Source organism: Clarias gariepinus, chromosome 22, assembly GCF_024256425.1.
Source record: "Clarias gariepinus isolate MV-2021 ecotype Netherlands chromosome 22, CGAR_prim_01v2, whole genome shotgun sequence".
In the NCBI taxonomy this organism is placed as follows: Eukaryota; Metazoa; Chordata; class Actinopteri; order Siluriformes; family Clariidae; genus Clarias; species Clarias gariepinus.
This window is the reverse complement of record NC_071121.1, coordinates 16,817,891-16,836,867: the sequence shown is the minus strand read 5'-3', so window position 1 is coordinate 16,836,867 and position 18,977 is coordinate 16,817,891. Positions and strand designations below refer to the sequence as shown.

General features: G+C 39.6%; 1 protein-coding gene across 1 annotated transcript in view; it reads right to left on the bottom strand.

Moving 5' to 3' along the window:
* plxnb1a (plexin b1a) overlaps nucleotides 1-18,977 on the bottom strand; it is a 58,968-nt gene that overhangs the window by 13,063 nt on the left and 26,928 nt on the right. The window contains exons 2-21 of the mRNA XM_053482680.1: nucleotides 16,117-16,191; nucleotides 14,533-15,646; nucleotides 14,219-14,401; nucleotides 11,718-11,846; nucleotides 11,505-11,605; nucleotides 11,279-11,411; nucleotides 10,997-11,153; nucleotides 9,243-9,351; nucleotides 6,916-7,024; nucleotides 6,114-6,719; nucleotides 5,699-5,833; nucleotides 5,467-5,595; nucleotides 5,281-5,374; nucleotides 4,957-5,123; nucleotides 4,620-4,771; nucleotides 4,430-4,535; nucleotides 2,438-2,580; nucleotides 2,120-2,296; nucleotides 1,278-1,512; nucleotides 635-877 (exon numbers count right to left, since the gene is read on the bottom strand). Of these exons, the coding sequence (XP_053338655.1) occupies nucleotides 635-877; nucleotides 1,278-1,512; nucleotides 2,120-2,296; nucleotides 2,438-2,580; nucleotides 4,430-4,535; nucleotides 4,620-4,771; nucleotides 4,957-5,123; nucleotides 5,281-5,374; nucleotides 5,467-5,595; nucleotides 5,699-5,833; nucleotides 6,114-6,719; nucleotides 6,916-7,024; nucleotides 9,243-9,351; nucleotides 10,997-11,153; nucleotides 11,279-11,411; nucleotides 11,505-11,605; nucleotides 11,718-11,846; nucleotides 14,219-14,401; nucleotides 14,533-15,646; nucleotides 16,117-16,166 (4,272 nt within the window). The 5' untranslated portion in view covers nucleotides 16,167-16,191. The remainder of the gene's footprint in view (nucleotides 1-634; nucleotides 878-1,277; nucleotides 1,513-2,119; nucleotides 2,297-2,437; nucleotides 2,581-4,429; nucleotides 4,536-4,619; nucleotides 4,772-4,956; nucleotides 5,124-5,280; nucleotides 5,375-5,466; nucleotides 5,596-5,698; nucleotides 5,834-6,113; nucleotides 6,720-6,915; nucleotides 7,025-9,242; nucleotides 9,352-10,996; nucleotides 11,154-11,278; nucleotides 11,412-11,504; nucleotides 11,606-11,717; nucleotides 11,847-14,218; nucleotides 14,402-14,532; nucleotides 15,647-16,116; nucleotides 16,192-18,977) is intronic.

The window sequence follows — 18,977 nt, the reverse complement described above, 5'->3', positions numbered from 1 at the left end:
CAATTCAATTTGTATAGTACTTTAAACAACGGTCATGCATCCTCATTTTGCAAATGAGGATGCATGACCGTTGTTAAAAGTGCTATAGACGCTATATGTTTTGGCAAGTTTTTGACTCTCATTTTCAGCCTAGTCCCTGTACCTGACCAGTTTCAGAGCAATGTTTTTTGTTAACCCACACAGTGCCTGAATCATTCGATCATAAAAAACAAGCTTATAGCACGATCTAACTTAAGGCATGAATGAGAAATGGATGCTGATGATGACAGACGATCAGGCCGATGATTAATATACTGGTAATGCTGAATGCTGAGTAGTTGGAACAGAATAGAGGTCAAGTAAGGTTTCTGCTGTGTCTAAATTGTGTTTTTAGTCACTTCGCATTTTACGCAGTTGCAGTAAAACACCCGTTCCTATTTAGTTTAATACAGAGAAATATAGGGTGGCTCAAAACTTTAGCACAGTTCTATACAGTAATAAAACTATGTCTGAAAATGGAAAACTAATAATATCTGTTAATTACATTATATCTTAGTACAACCTAATGTATATAATCAGTTGAAAATGTAAAAGTTTTGGTGAGAAAGCTAAGTGCACTATGTGTTAAGAGGTGAAAGATTACTGTATGTGTCACCTCGACAGAGATGATGCTTCCAGCTTTGTGGCGGTAGGGTTTGCTGTGGTCTCCCTGGTTGACTGGATAAAGGATGGGATTTAGCTCATAAGTGAAGGTCTTGTTGGTGACTGCCTTGAAATTAAAGCGGAGGTTATCCAGCAAGAAATGGACAGTAACAGTGGCATAGCGAGCCTCAGGACCCAGCGCAGGCGTGGGACACAGGAGCAGAGTGGAGTTGTTGATTACACAGTGGTTCTCTGTCTAAAACAGAAAAAGAAATCCACAATTTAAATGGTCTGCAAACAAAGACATTGTTGTTGACAAAGATATAATCAATTTCTGGATTATGTGCTTATGAATTTACAGTGGAGCCTCGATTTGTGAACATAAGTTCTGGTCATAGAACCAGATTGATTGGTTGTAGACCAATTCAGTGTTTTCCATAGGAATACATGTAAATAGAATTAATCCGCTCTGCATCACTATGAACTATATTCAACTTTTGATGTATTTTGTTTATATCACAAGATATAAAACAAAGTATGAAAAAAGCCCTATTTATACAAAATATAATATTAAGAAATACTTATTGACCTCACTGTATACATATATGCACACCCAATCGTAAGCCTATCTACTCACACATTTAGTAAATCCATACCTGCTTAATATCACATATGCTATCTTCAGGACAGTGTGATTCCGGAACAATCCGCCGCTCCCTTTTGAGAGGCCAAAGCCTGTCGTCACTCTTGCCACTTGCCTGTCTCTTGCTTTTCCTTTTTCTCCTTTTCCTGCCCTGAAGTTGTGAACCTAGAGGGGTCAGGGTCACTTGGATGCGAGGGTCCTGGACAACGTCCAGGTTTTCACCAGTAACTTCAATCACACGACCCCCACTGAGCAAAGAGAGAGAAATAAATAAATAACGTTTGATCATGATGGAGAGAAAAGTGGGGGTAGCAGTATGTGATTCTGGGAACCTGTGAGCTAAAGAGGATTATCTAGTTTTAACTAGATTAACTTTAAATCCTGCAGTGTCTTGGCTGGGAGAGTTTGGCTTCAAAGAAGAATGAGTGAAGAGAGTTTGGGATTTAGAAACCTGTTCACACTTTCCTTAAACTTTAGTTTAAGGGCAAAACTAAATCTAATAAACAACAAATCTAAGACCCTTTTCAGACTCCTTACTTAGTTCTGGGAGATAATAAACTGGTGCTGTCATACAAGGAGGAATACAGTTGTGGTCAGAAGTTAACATACACTCATCATGTAAATGAATGTCATGGTGATGTAAAACATACATGTTTAATAGATGTAACCCTAAGAATTCGGAGCACAAAATTTATTTTGAGTTTTCTGACATCCACCGCCCAACCTCACTAAGCACATTAAGTGTGAACTGCTCTGTACAGCCTTTATAACGGCTCTAATCTGAGGTGCTGTTAACTCTAAATGAAGTTCACCTCGGCTAAAAGACTTATTTTTTATGAATGTGGTGTCCTATACCTGAGGAAACTTGCAGTGGGATCAGCCCCGCTGATGATTGGGTCTGGAGTATAGTCATAGAAAGTGTCCTGTAGATGGCGCTCTGCTTTACCAAACCACACAGTTACTTCATGATTTCCTGTTCTATTACTGGCACTGGTCACACATGCAATTTGCTCATCATCCAGTTCTGGAGAGCTGCAAATTCAGTATTTGATCAACACCATTATCAACACCATGGCTTTAAATTACACTAACATTGTTGAAATGTCTACAATAAAGTATAAATATGAATAATTAAGCAATCAGTTCGAGCAAACTATTTGAAAGAGTTTATACCTAGTTAAGATACAGGGCACTCCACCAATCAGAATTCTTATCTCCTTAGACGGGCCTGTTCGTAGATCTCGCCCCTCAATGGTGACTGAAGAGCCTCCTGAAATCGGACCTTTCAGCGGGAACATTCTCAATAGCACAGGGTCCTGAAATGCAAAGATAAGGTTGGCTGGTGCATGACATCCAATTAATTCAGGTCTACTTATTTTACTGTCTGTACTGTTGACATTTTACCTCTCATAAATGTAATGGTATAATGCACATATACTGTGCATCTCAAACAATTTGAATGTTTTTTTAAATGTTCATTTTATATAAAGTTTAATACTTTAAGACTTTTTGTTTAAAACAAATCCAGTATGTCAAAAGTACATTGTCTCAATATATTTGTGATAAACAAGTCCGACCAAGTATTGAGTGCATAAATTAACATACTTTTTAGATGTTGGGCATTTTTGTATTGCTAATCATTTTTTTTTTTAATTCCAAAATAAAAATTAAAATCTAGCCTGTAATCAAAATGATTTAAATAAACTTAAAGTTAAGGTATGCTTTAATTTATTATTTTTATTTATAATTACAAAGTAATTAAAGTTTCTAGGATTTAAAGCCAAAGCTGGATCCTTAAACTCACTCACTTATCTTCTATACCGCTTTATCCTGTATTCAGGGTCACGGGGACCTGGAGCCTATCCCAGGAGGCTTAGGGCACGAGGCGGGGTACACCCTGGACAGGGTATCAATCCATCGCAGGGCACACACACACACTCTCCGGGCCTAATCTACATGTCTTTGGACTGTGGGAAGAAACCAGCGTACCCGGAGGAAACCCACCAAACACGGGGAGAACATGCAAACTCCATGCACACAGAGCCGGGAATCAAACCCGGACCCTGGAGGAGCAAGGCGACAGTGTTAACCACCACACCACCGTGCCGCCGGATCCTTAAACGTTCCAGTAAATTAAGTAATCATCATAATAAAACAAAAACAGGCGTGATATATTTCACTTTATGCTCAACGTTTTGAATTATATTACGACAGAAAATCTTTTCTATGATATTCAAATGTTTTGAGATGCATTGTAGTACACATACTGTATCATCAGTGCAATGTAAAAAATGTCTGCCTTTTGACCTTAAAAAGAAAAACATAAAACAAATAATAACTGCTGAAATAAATAACTGTTGATGGAGACTTGATTATATCAAGACACTAATACAAAAATTCAGCTTATAGCAGGATCTTATTGAATATATTATATGGAAATCTAAGTTTAGAAACTAACTCACTGTATTTTTGGGGCACCTTAAATGGATTTTTTTCTCTGTAATTGTTTATGGCAAAATCTTTAACACTAAGTACATAACAGTATATAGTACATAATGGTAATAGTACATTTGTGCTTTTTTGTCAAGAAATGCTCTTTAAGAACTTGATACTTGATAAGTCCAAATTTCATCACTGCAGTATTTAAAAAGAGCCTGATTTTTAATTACCCACACAAGACACATTTTACAGTGAAAGATTATAAATAGTAGCCTAAAGTGGAAATGGTCCAATCTGGCAACATGACTCAGCTTATACTGTGTAATTTCCTACACTGTAGTGATTAGTACTGCAGGTTCACTATTCCCATTACGTCTTATGTCTGTACGTCGTAATCTTGTGCGTGCCTTTCAGTAAGTGTTACTCAAAAGTTTCTAGGGCTGACCTGGTACTGTATGATTAACGGATTCTTGAGCCAAACCCTTAAACTGAAAAGTATTTGCAGATTTATGGAAAGGGGTACATGTCTGAAAAACGCTTAGTTAAGAACAAGTAATAGAACTTTAATCAGGTGATTATGAATTAATTTATCCGAAAAAAAAAAAAAACATTCTTAAAGCTAGATGAGTTTTTTTTTTTTTCTTTTAATCTTTTATAACTCATTCTCATTGACCTTCCAGTGAGGGGAATTCTAGCCTGTTAAAAAACCTGTGGAGTGAAATTTACCTGGTAGTAGAAGTCCTGGATCGATTTTCCAATTCCTCCTCCTTTTACCTCCACTGAAACGTGTCCTTTTCTCTTACTTCCACTCGATGTGGTCTTACACACAATTCTGGTGGGATTTAATATTGGTCTGAAATTATTTACAATAAGCATTAAAATAAGATATAAGAGAAAAGATAAGACTATATTTTACCTGGTCGAGATCTCATATCTTGTGGGAATAACAATGCAGGGTACGCCAGCTACATAAACAGAGTGCTGGATGTCCTCTGCTCTCTGGCCCAGGTTTGATCCTGAGATAGTGATGACAGTACCACCCTCTACTGGACCAGACCGAGGCTCTATCTACCACAGAAAGCACAATATTGTGTGAGCAACTGTGGGAATTCGGATTAAAAGCTGGTCAAAAATTGATAGAAGCTGTAGATAGTTGGAAAACTTATGAACCTTAACAAACATGTAACACAAGATTATAAAAAAAAAGTATAATAATTAAGCTTTATTAAACATAGCACATATAGAGTACGCACCCGGTGTATGTGAGGTGCAGGGCAGGTGTGCTGGATGTGATCTCTGCAGGAGTTGTGGAAGACGCAGCTGGACTGAGCTCCTTCACACCACACGCATCCATAACCTGGGTCTGCCGTGTGACAGCGGCTGCAGTCTGAACGGCCCACCGAGCAATTATACAGCCTCACTGAGAATCAAATATGTATACTTAGTACATATATACACACATCATAAAAACCGAATCACTCGAAACACATGATTGTCTTTATTGCATCATGGTAATGCATAGCACATTAAGTAAAACCTTCCTGAGATTACGTTAACGTAGCTCGCATCGTTCTTACCATGTAAGCCCTGAGGACTGTCTATCTGAAAAGCGCCTCGTCTCCTCACTGTAATCACCGCATTGTATTCCTCCACTGCTGCTGAGTAGGAATACTGAAACACACACTTTAATGTCATTTGTAGTCCATAAAAGATATATAGTAACGTATTGAACTGAGTGTATTTGTATCGGAACTGTATAAGACCTGCTGGAGTTGACACGTGATGTAGAACAGGAAGGGCTCCGATTCATCCCTTTTGACAAATGCAGCCACTACAACAGACCTGCCCTCAATGGCTAACACACACTCATAATCCATCCTGAGATCCTCATCCTGCGAGTATACAACCAAACACACACACACACACACGAAAAGTTTCACATTATTATGACTATTAAAAACAATGTTTGCAATTGATGTTTGTATCTCATGTTACCCGGTAGAGGTGCAGGTTGCGTCCCACCAGTGTGATCTGTCTGGCAATGTTTACAGGTACGAGAGGGGAACCTTGAACTCTCTCCACACATGGACAGGAGTAGGAAGCTTCACTCACCAGTGAGTCCTCGTTACCCTGTACAAAGCCAACCATAATGCATCATTTAAAAATGAAACTAATACAAACTCTGAAACAGTAAGAAAATAGTTTTTTTTTTTTTTTTGCTGAAAAGCCATTTTTTAAAGGTGGCTATAAAAATAAGGGGAAATGCCATTTACTGTAAGCTAAAGCGTTTTAAACTTCATACATTTCATATATGTTCACATGTCAAATTATATCAACTGTCAAATACCACTAGCAAACATGGACTGATTTGAAAGTTCTGGTTCATTTTGGATTTAGGATACCGACTCACCAGGGAGGGAATGTCAGCTGGATCGGACTGGTAGTCCACTTCTAAAGAGTGAGGAATACCGGTGAGGACTTGCATTGTCTTTCCAATCCCAGATAGAGGAGAAGATGTAGACACTGATGATCCAGTCTCAAGAGATGCTTTACCATCATCTGTCTCCTCAAACCAAAGGTTCTTCCCAACAGTAAAAGAGGAAGGAATCGCTCTATCTGACCGTCCTGCATTGACAGACACCACCACCAGGGGAGCAGTGACCAAGTCTGCAGCTGCTTGTTTATAGGCCAGATCATCCATGTCTTCACCGTTGCCACCAGGAGTCAGTATTGACACGTTTACCTTCTCTCCACCTACTGTGCTCTCTTTATGTAGAACCTGGGCTTCTTCAAGTACAGTTGTTGCCTGTCGGGTTGTACGCTGCAAATTATTCGGCAGGTTGGAGAGGGTTTTTTCAGCTGTTCTTGGTATTGCAGTTAGCTCTGGAATGGTGGGAGGACTCACCAAAGCAGTGGACATGGCTATAACTTTGGGTGGAGCAGATGCTTTGCTAGGCTCTGGAGTAAATTTACCAAAGTCTTTTGTTGTGAAGGGAACAGAGGGTAGTGGATTGAACTTGTGGTCATAAGAATGAGAAGATAAAAACACAACATAGAGATGAGTGATTAATGAGAAGTAAAAAAAATAAAGAGACTGCAGACTTTCATTTATAATAATAAAAAGATTAAAAGTGACTGTTTGCTGAAGGTTACAGCTGGCCAAATCAAACTTGGACTAAACATAACTACTATATTTCATGACATTAACTTACATGCTGATTATATATGATCCCTCCTTGTTCGCACGTAGCCTTGTGTGAGCAAATATTCTGGTGAACGCACCAGTTACATCCCCAGCGACTAGTCACACACCTAATACATCTGCATAGCGGGAACATGGATAGGGAAAAAAGGGAGAAAATTAACTTTGGTTAAGAGAGGAGGAAAATGATATCCAATACTCCAAGCAGAAAGCCAACCCACTTTCATAAAGCCCACAGAGGCTCATACTACTTGGCAACCATTAAATTACAGAAATTCAAGCCTATTACTTCCCGGACCTCAATGCTTAAATCAAGGCAACGTGAGTGGTATCTAAAGAAACAGTGCATGTTTGCTGGGAATTACTAGTTGAGAATTAGAAAGCAGGAAATAAATATGGTGTCTAGCCTCGAGGAGGAATGTACAAAGCAGCTGCTACATCACCAAAGAGACATCTGTCACTGAGATGAGACCGGGTCATATTCTCTGTTACTCTCACTGCCCTGATGTTCTTGAATGCCTGATAATCTCCTACTATATGCCCAGAGTAATCAGAAAGATCCTCAAAGAAATGTCAACAAATGCTGCATTATGTTGGGAGTCATTTCCTAACACGAGTCAAAGGCTCTTTGATCCACAATGACCCTCAAGCATCACTGCTCACTTTATCTTGGGGACTGTATTCTCCAAAGCTCCACAACTGAAAAATTCATAACCACACAAGTCACCGACCAGCCCTAACATTAAAACCGATAACATCAAAAAACCCATGTTTTGGGTTCCTTTTGTGCCACCGATGTAGATCTGGCTCCTAGGAGCATGGCTACATACGGGGTGCGGTGCGGGGTGGGGCCACCATGGATCTGACTTGTTTGCCCGGCACTCGCCATGCATCTTATGGATGCTCAATCGGATTAGGATTCGAGGAGGTTGCTTTGTCAGTGTCGAGCTTTGGTGCACTGGGTGTTCTGCTGCCTTTCTATCTTGGCCAGCATTGACTTTATTCAGCGGTTTGAGCTGCATTGGCTTTTCTGTGATCGGACCAGACAGGCTAGCCTTTGGTCCCCGTAGGGATGGGTGAGCATTGGGTGCCCATGATTTTATTTCACCAGTTTGCTGTGGTTTAATTAGTGATTATTGTTGTTCAGTTTACATGGAGGTGGTGTTAATGTTATGGCTGATCAGTATTTATATATACTGTACATCATTCTATAAACTATGCATTTGTTATAATATTTTTTTTGTTGCAATTTACCAATTACCTGCCATGTTGCTTTTTTAATCATTATTTTAGACCCCTGTCACTATTAATACTGCATAATACAGGATGCCAAGAGCAACTTTACACAACTAACCCCCCTGGATCATTGTTACTCAGACAGTCATAATGATGCATTCTTCTGATTAATTATACACAAGGTAAAAAAAAAATGCAATAATTTGTCAGTGTTGTAAATCCTTTCAAACTTTTTAACATTTTTATGTGATCAATCACTAATAGGCTGGTACACAGATAGAGCAATGCTCTCAACTCTGCCCTTTTCTAATGCTTTAAGATTATTCATGGTCTTTAATTTGTAATTAAGTAATGGAGTACACTTCAACTCATTACACAAATTAGCTCAATATGTCTTAACATTTGATTACCTTATTATGCTGGCATTTTTTTTAATTTATGATGAGATAAGTAATTAGAATTACATATGCACAATTACACATTGTGATAGACAGACAGCAATCTATAGTCCTTTGCATGGACACATGAAAGTATTAATGCTGAGACACCTAGCTTAATTAAATCACATGAAGGCTTATTTTATGTAATAGATTTTTATTCAATTTAATGCAAGTAGAAGGGTCAGGCGAGATCCACTTCAAGCGCATACTTGCAAATCCAGTAAGTTGGATAACAGTAAAGATATCATGAAAAGATTCAATCTTAGCTCAGCATCAAATGAGATTTGGAGTTACAGAACTGAGCTAGGAGTAACGAGATGAGAGAGGAATGGATGGCCAGAGGAAACTGACTCGGAAGAGGTGTGGCTTGCTGGTAGATTGTTTTTACTGTATTATTTACTGTAAAGGTAAGGTCTGGCTAACGCACTAATACGATTTTAAAAACATGTTTCAATTTCATCTAATGCTGGCTGGAGAAGCAGGTTTACCATCTATGGCTTTTCTTCTAGCCCCTTATTTAATATCATTTTAAATAAGTACATTAAAAATATATATATTCTAAATTGGTATAACCACATAAATGCACTTTAACCTACAGTAAAAGTGCACAAAACATAAATATCTTTGCTTATTGTAACAATACAAAGATTGAGGAACTTACGGCATGGTGTCTGATAGTCGCTGCACAAGAGAACAGTCATAGAATGTGAACTCCTGGACTGCCACAGTCACATTCAGGAAGCGGAGAGACAGACTGATTGACACTGAATCTGTCAGGAGAGACAAGTAAATAAATAATAAATACTCCTACTGAGCAACACAGCTTAGACCTTGTTACAAATATAGACAAATAAAGCTTTGTTGTGGCTGGACGTTCGTAACATTATTTTCCAATTACATGACTGAAATCAAATCTTATTGCAATATGCCCTTGGGAAAATAACCGAGGCACTGCCTGAAGACATTTAATGAAATGGTTTGGAGATTTCATCTCCTGAGCAGGTCAGTTATATTTCGGTGGGGTATTTTTATGATCAATTTATATATAAAAATTACTTCCAGTATTTCCCATTACATTAGACAAAAGCCACGAGCTCCTGATTTAGCCATCCATTGCTGGGACACCAAGGAAGCTAAACTGGCCCTTCTCTCTGGGTGGGAATGATAGCATCACTCTCTCGGTCGAAAAACACTTGCCTTTTTTGGTGTCTAGACTGCTGTTAGCACTTCACTCGGAATGTTTTTGCTGCTGTAATATAGCATGAGCAACAATTCTGAGGAAGCACAACAACTATCCTTTACCCAGACCAGCTGGTCTGAAGGGGGAACTAGCTAGTGAGGGAAAACTGGCACATGACCAAACTGAAAGGGAAAAAAAAGGGAGGGAGGAAAACCACTAGGGATGGCCATTCCAACCTTATTCACTTGTTCTTGTTCTTTTGGATGCTACCATTAGGAGTTGCCACAGGGAACAATTTGATCCCTACGGTTTGATGCATATTCTTTGCCAGATGACCTTCTTGACACAAATCGCCTATTTTGTATTTTTAGATTTTGTTCATCAGAACAAGCAATCATGATGCCCTGCAGCCCCAGTGGCTGGGATGTAGGCCTTCTACATACATGACAGGCAAAAATCCTACCATTGAGCCACCAATGCCCATTCAGCCACATACACTACATGAGCCAAATATGTGGATACCTGAACATCACACACCTATATTTCGCTTTCTCCAAACTATTGCCACAAAGCTGGAAGCACACAACCATATAGGATGTTTTATATGTACTGTAGCATTACAATTTTCCCTACACTGGAACTAAAGGGGACAAGCCTGTAAGTATGTTTCAGTGCGACAATACCGCTGTACACAAAGCATACATGGCATGCCAAGACTTAAGCAGCACAAAGCTATGACCAATGATCATGTGGCTGAATGGGAATACTAGTGTCAGGCTCCATCATCAGGCAGAATAATGATTTTAAATATTATAATTGCAAAGACGTGACCAAACCTGGAATGGGACATGTGTAATGAAAAATCATGTATAAGTGTTATGATCCAGTGTCTAGCTCCAAATTCCCTAGATCCCAATATGATCAAGCACAAACCAAGCAAACTACTCCTATATTTGGAGGCCCCACCCTGCAGCCTATAGCTCCCAAAGGATCCTCTGCCAAACCTAGGGGTTGTTAATGGTAATGTTTTTAATGTTATGGTTGACCAAGAAGAAACATAGTTATGATTTTTACCTGATATACAACATTTTTTAGCAGTCAAACAAATTACACAAGAGGTTGTGACTATAAATAGGACTGTTGCTCTATGTATGACGTATGGATCTGCACTACATCCGAGCTCACTGCTAACAATAAACACAGCAAACAAGAACCGACTGAGTGTCCTATAGTACCTTGTCCATGAGGTACACGAGGCACCATGTGGGCTGGCGGAGTGAGGCAAGTGACATTCGTTTCTTGAACAATCACAGCACTTTCTGTCTCCTCAAAGAAACATGAGTACCCTTCCACCTCAGATAGACTGGGCAAGCCTGGTATACTGAACGTCACCTACAGAAGCAACAGAATATGAGCTAATTATGGATAGAAATAATGATAAAAATAATAAAGAATATTAATGTTTAACTTTGTGCTAGTATACAGTTAATTAAAGAAACGATGTCTCACACACATACATTTTTCTGTTCACTGAGGCTGATGTTGGATTGGGTCAAAGACTCCATCTCCAGACACTTTTGGTTCATATCAAAACTCCAAAGCCAGTGGCCTTTCTTCGAGGCACGGCTACAGTCAGAACGCATACCACACCTATGCAAAGGCAAACAGAGAAAATCAATTTTCTTCAAATTAGCATACAACAAAGGTAATTGTTAGTGTTATGCAGAATGATTTGAAACTCACTTGCCCTCCAGGACACACCAGCCACAATAAGGATCTTGAGCAGTAAGACAGGAATGGCAACTGATGTGTTTATCACACTCTGCCACAGGCCTTTTCTCTACCTACACACATACAGACCGGGCTGAAGCAACACATCATGCTTTTTTTGAAAAACAAACAAATGATAATTTATTCACAGTTATCCAAGGGTGCTCCTTGGCATAAATGACTCACAGTATTGCTCGTCATGATGAAAAGATGTCTCTTGGATGAGTCGAGCTGTAGGTCTCTGTTAATGGCTGAACCTGGCTGGATGGGAAGACTGGAGTAGTTCTTCACTTCTCCGGTGGCTCCCAGGAAAACCTAGTGATAACACATCACAGCTAATTCATACACTATAAAAGCATGAGGAAGCACTTCCTGAAGGAGCTGACCAGCTATTAATATGTGGCCAAACACATAGAAAATTATACTAATTGCCAAACAGTACACATACGAAATGTTACACTTAAAATCTTATGTAACTAAACAAATGTCTTTGGGGCTTTCCGAGCATATCCCCTGCCAAGAAGTCCAGAGAAACTGAAAAAGAGAACAGCAACAAAATACATCCGCAAAAGGTCCTTAATGCCTCTTAAATCACATCAAGAGTGGAGTGGATTTCAGGAAATCAGATTACTGGCCTGAGAATCCCATCAGCGAAGCAGGTGACATTGCTAAGAGTGTCAGACACCTCATTCTAAAGAGCTGCACTGGCGCGTGCGCACTCAGGTTCGGTAGCTTTAACCAGATTAGCATTGACTAACTGCCAGTTACCGTAGGCTGTGGGAAAAATCATATACAGACTTACGGTACAGGTCTATGTCAGACTGACTAAGACTATGGGTGTGTTTGTGCAGGAATTGGAGCATCTTGCATGAGGCATGGACTGTGCAAATGTGTATGTGTCTGAGTTCCTACTGTTATTGAATGACTTATGTTTAATAATGTTTATAATCAGCATGTGATTTTAAATAATGTCCCATAGTTATTTGATCTGTTGGTCTATTTTACTTTTGCTAAGTTTCCAGCATTACCGAGAATGCTATTCAACTGACTGAACTACTGAGTTTTGCCATTAAGCATTTTAAAAACCCAAAAAACCCAAATCACAGTGAGCCCTGTTCCCACTACATCCTTAAAACTTTGGGTGGAAACTGGTAAGGATTGTATCACTTGACATTGAGCTGCTACTCTTTGTTGTCAAAAACAGCCTGGTGAAGACGTGGTCAGGCAGAACTTAAATCACAGAATTTACCAGCAAACACCTCTTAGGCTCTTCATTAATATACCACATGCATGGTACAAACAGTAAAGATAAGATGGTATTCTGACTAATTTGTTATCAGGATGTCACTGCATTGTTGCTATCTCAATGAAGTTCTCACAATGACCTCTTCAGGCTACTGCTACATGACCATGGTAGGTCCATGCCACGTTTATGGCACGCATGCAGCAGGTTATCGCCTTATCTATTGCACAAATTTAGTAATTAGAACTAGAATTGGACCCAACTCCTTACACCATCACTTTGTGATGAAAAGAATGTTATGTTAATCATTCCAACCCACCAGATGGAAAGCAGTAAGAGTGTGATAAGCGCCTTATCACACTCATGAGTTTTGATCGAGAATAGTTATACCTGTAACTCGGTTTGATTTGAATGAACCAGGTGAGCACATGATCATGCTTGGTGATAGGAAATTAGTGACATAATAGACATGATAGATGCAGTGATAACCTAACAAGGAAATGCCTAGGAAGTAGTATGAACTTGATAAATGGATATTTTTCCATTTTGACCCCAATCCCACTGGGTTCCTCAATACTTTTAGAATGCAGTGGGAACTTACAGTGACGGGGGCATAAAAAGAGTAGTCTTATAATCTTTACGGCTCTTGGACCGTGTCATTTTTATGCTCTGCTCACTATATGGACAAACTCTCTATAAGAGTCCAATGGTTAAGGCATTGGACTACGGTTCGAAAGATCCCAGGTTCAAACCCCACAACCACCAAATTGCCACTGTTGGACCCTTGAGCAAGGCCCTTAACCCTCAACTGCTCAGATGTGTAATGAGATAAAAAAAAAAAAAGTAAGTCGCTCTAGATAAGAGTGTCTGCCAAATGCCTAAATGTAAATCTATAACAACAGAAGTGTTCCTGTAACTGAACAAAACTGACTTATAGATACGAAATTTGAGCACAAAGTCGAATTCTTCGAAGTCATTATAGACTGGATTTTCTTAAAAATATGATATTGACCATTGCTGGAAAATGAGTGTGTTTTTTGGTTTTATTACATGTATTATCTAAAACTTATCTAAAACATTTATTATGTTTTCAACTATAATGAAGGGGCTTTATTAAACTGGACACAGGAGATTTATTTAAGACCAAGCAAGATTTAATGTAAAAAGAAAATGAATTGTGGTATGAATCCCAATTCCTGCATATATATATATATATATATATATATATATATATATATATATATATATGCTTGTAGAATATGTTTATAATGAAATGTACTATTTAAGTAAGATCTACAAAATCATATAATATCTGCACATTTATTTACTTATGCCAACGAAACAGTAAAAATATCTAATTGTCTTCTATAAATTAGTATAATCAGCTGTCCAAAACGCTGTGGCCACACGGTGCGTAACTTTATGCTGACTCTGCATTAAATACCTTGTGTAGATTTCCTTTGGAATCTCCCAAAAAAACGATGGAGTGTCCCTCTCGCACACTGACAGCCACAGCAGTAAGACGGACAGAGGGATTCTCCAAAACTGCTTCGGCTTCCACAGGCTCCAGGCTGGCCATTGGACTCGGGGTGTGGTCTGAGCCACAAGGATAGGTACTAAGGGTGTCCTGGAAGCAATGATACAATCGAATGAAAATTTTGGCATCTCCCTCCCCTTTTATGGTACTAGGACATAACTAGTAAGGTTAACATAAGTTTTGTAAATTAAGAGAATTTCCATTCAAATAAATGTTCTCACCTTGGGCAAGTTGGCACAGCGGGATTTGACCTCATACTCTATATATGCCACCCTGGTGCCCTCTCTCTGACCATCTTGTGTGTAGCACAAGTCTCGGGTACCATCAATCTTCTGGTCAATTTCATCCAGGTTGTAGACGCAAAGTGCTGATTCCTCGCTTGGCTTATTGGCCCCATTCAATGAGGTGGAGAACACTGTCATCAGTACTTGCCCATCATCCACCTCTCTGCCCACCTGTGCTCCCTGGAGGATGTTGTAGGTTTTCCCCGTCAAGTAAGAACGGCACACTAGCGGAACTTCGATGTAGGAATAGTACGCATGATCATCCATGCACATCCGTGCAATGTACGTTTTATATTCTCGAGAAATGGCTTTGAGGTTGCGTCTGAAGAATAAGAAGTAGACATGCTTGTGTCGTGCAAAATTTAGTATAAAATTGTGGTCGTACTCTGCCAAGCGGCTGGCTACACCCAGTTTAGCTGTTTCCTCAAAGGAAAAGATGGGCTCAGAGAAAAGCTGGCGGGTAGAGATCGGTGGAAGGCTACCCCTTCCTACATAGCCCCTTCCCACATAAAGCAGAGGTGGAGCCCCATCTCTTGGTCTTGCAATAAGTCCAGTGGTAGAGATGGTTGGGTCATTGGCAGCCACATACTGAGTGTCCATTGGTCTCTCGGCAGAGAACAAAACTTGGCTGATATTAGTAAGGCTGCGCTTCTGGCACGTACCCTGATGGACACTGCCGCATGTAATGAGCTGGAGGGAATAGGGATCCACCATCAGTAGCTTGTTGTGGTTACTCACTAGCCGGGCAAGGGGGCAGTTCTCTCGAGTTACAGGGGGAAGGCAATCCTTACTGTCTATCACAGGACCTGTAATCTCTTCCACCTTCAGACGCAAGTGATCCAGTCCAGACAGCTGGTAAAGGCGATCCTGCGCACCAATGTAAACTGTGCCCACGGCAGGGTCAGGGTGTAGGGCCAAGTGTTGGAACACAGTGCCATTGGATGAGAAGCGTAGATAGTGGCAACAAACCAATGGGCTTCCCAAAATGCCCAGAATTAAGGAAGAAAGCAGGGTGGAGACAAGTGCCATCCCACAATGCACTGTAAATGCACTAAACACAAAAACAGGAAGAACAAGTAAAGAATCACAGATGGTAGCAATTACAAAGTTACTGCTCTACAGTCTATGTTAATAGCCCTAAAATGTAATGGAATCGTAACAGACATTTATACGGAATAGCTACAGTAATGAAACACACTAGTTATGATCATATCCATAATCAGTTGATAATAAATGCCGTTTGTAGAACTGTTGTACAAATGCAATTTCACACAAGAGGTTGTGCTGAATTTCTCCGCACAGCTGTGATCTCTTAGGCACAAGGCCTGCGTCCTAGTGCTACACAACCATGCTGATATTTAGTACAACAGCACTTCCTCTCAGCCCAGATGGACTGATATTGCTTAAATAAGTAACAGAGCATGCCTCTGTTCTCTCTTCTTAACTAATGATCTGGTCAGCAGTGTTCTACTGTGGCTGTACATGTTTATACTGTATGTTAAAATATTAAAACATTCATACCATTGGCAGGAAGAATAAGTTGGAGTGGCCTCTGTCCTTTTGGTTATCATGTAGCATAAAACATGTCCATGATTCCTAGATAAGAACAAAAATCTTTCTTAAAATGTTGTTAATGTAAAAGGCATTAAAGAAAACATACTATAGATAAATCATGATGAAAGTGCTAACATGCTCATTTTATCCCATGTTTTATTGCTTTTTATCAATTAGATGTGATGACTAGCAGCTTAATAATGTAGAGTACTTAATCATGTAATCAACTGATGGGTCTGTTTATCCTTCACATTTTCTACATATCACTTTCTCCACAGATCTCGCTCTTTCTTTCGCTTTTCATCATGGACATTGCTGAGTTCATTTACCCTGAAAAATCATATTTGATCCCAACCACACCAAGTGTGTTTTTCCTTAGTCAATGGTGAGGTTTATTTCTGTTTCATTGATCCTTTAATCAAATCTTTATCATGCCTTCACTTTTAAAACAAACGTCACACAAAAGACAATACAAAACTACTACCAAGAATACCCTTTCTGCCCGGTCAGCTGACTGGCTACAGGCTAAACGGTAAGTACTGTGGAGCCAAGGGCCAGACTGCAGTGACATACAGTACCACACCAGAGTTACAGAGAGGAGGGACAGACACTAATGTCCGTTGTTGAAAGCTTGGAACCGACTCCGCATTTGATAGTCTAAATAGAGTGCCACGTCTCATTGAGCATGACAATGAACATGAGAAGTTGCCACTCTGGGTGATTAAGAAACCTTTTTTTATTATTCCCAGAGGACAATGTGACCATTCACCATGTGAAAGAGTGTTGAGGCGAGTTTCACGCTGTGAAAAAAAAAGCTTTTCAGCTATCAATTTAATAGCATTAGGAGCTAGAATGGAGCTGAGTTGTCTTCAAACTACTAGTTATTGCAGATGGACACCATTTCTATATAAAAAAAAAAAGAAAAGAAAAAAAATGGCAGCTGCTTACTACTTGGATCTACAAAGTGAGTGAGAGACAACAATAGCAGAAGCCCAAGACGGGGAGACATCTACGATGCTGAGAGAGAGAGAGAGAGAGACTTTGTCTAGACAGACACTACTAGATCATGCTCATCATACAACCTTTTCAAAATCGATTTTCCCAGTAGTCTAACTTACTCTTCTGGTCACTAGTGAAATATAGAAGATCATACAAAAAAAGAACACAAATACAGCTTAAAAAATTATTAATAAATATACTGGACTGTAAGAGGATCTACAGTCAAATGACATCACTGTACATTTTCTTATTTAATATCCACTGATCAGACATAAAATTAATACCATATAATACATTGATTAGCATTGATTAGCGATTACATTCTGTACTAGTAGACTGGTGATGAGATCACAGGCACCCATGGCTCACACATGCCAGCAGCCCACAATGCAGCACAAATTGCAGATACAAGCAGGCAAAGACCCCAGGGCCTTCAAACTCCACAGATCCTATTCCAATTGGGAATCCGTGGGATGCACCGTATAAACAAATCTAATCCATGGAGGACAACCCACAACCCACATCACCCAGAGAAACCGCTGCCAATGTCCTGGTGTCAGACAGTGTAGCACACACCCAGGGATCTTGTGTAGTCATGCCTCGAAGGGCCAGATTCGCCCTGGTGTCATAAGGGGAACCCAAACCTATAGTAGGTAGTTATAATGCTTATGTTTTAATATTTAAGCTGATAGGTGTACTTGCATTGTATATAGCAACTTAAAATTTACACAAATTGTCTTTGATCTACTTATAAATAAAAACAAAAATGACAATATACTTGGTATACCAACTTCAGAGAAGTAGCCCCATATCAAAATGCTTCCACTTTCACTTCACTGCAGGTAAGGTGTTATTAGGATCATACACACAAATCTTGTCCAAATGTGCAAGATAAATTACTGGCAAAGTTCCAATTATTCCAGCGGCACGGTGATGTAATGGTTAGCACTGTCATTTTACACCTCCAGGGTCCTGGTTTGATCCCTGGCTGGGCTCAATTCCCATCTCTCTGTGCATGGAGTTCGCATGTTCTTCCCATGCTGGGTGGGTTTACTCCAGGTTTCTCCTACAGCCCAAAGACCTGCATGATCACAGGGGGCCTGAAGCCAATCTCAGGCACCATAAGGCAGGGTACATCCTGGATGAGGTGCCATACTGCCATCATGGCACAAGCACACATACATGCACAGACACACAAACAAGTTAAAGACATTATTAAACCTACTGTGTTAATTTTTGGATTGTATTTTTTAAAAATCTGGAGGAAACACAAGTACTAGGCGAACATGCACCCTCAACACACATCAAGCAGACGTGAGATTCGATCCCCCAGCCCTGAAGGTGACAGGTAACAGGGATAACCAACATGCCACTCAATCAAATATTTTTTTATAATATAGACCCAAGGAAGCTTGCACCTTCAACATGATTGCTTCTTGTTGCATGTAAAAGTCTTTGGTAAGGGCACCAAGGTGCAACTTGTAAGAAAGTTTTTTTTTTAACATTTAAAAAATCTGTGATATATTTTTATGTAACTTTTACAAAAAATATATTTACAAATATTTTATAGTGTCCAAATACTTTTTATCAATTAATATCAGTTTCATTTTAAACCTATCTGCTTATGTTTATGATTACCTATACATACTGTGCCTTTTTGTTTATATATGCATTATATTCGCCAAATGTTTGTACACACCTGGCCGTTTCACCCACATGTGCTTGTTGAACATCCCAGTACAGAGTTTTGGAGTGTGGCTTTGTTTGCCCATTTACTCACAAAAGCATTAGTAAGGTCAGTTGGGTGAGCAGGCCTGAGGCAGGGTTCA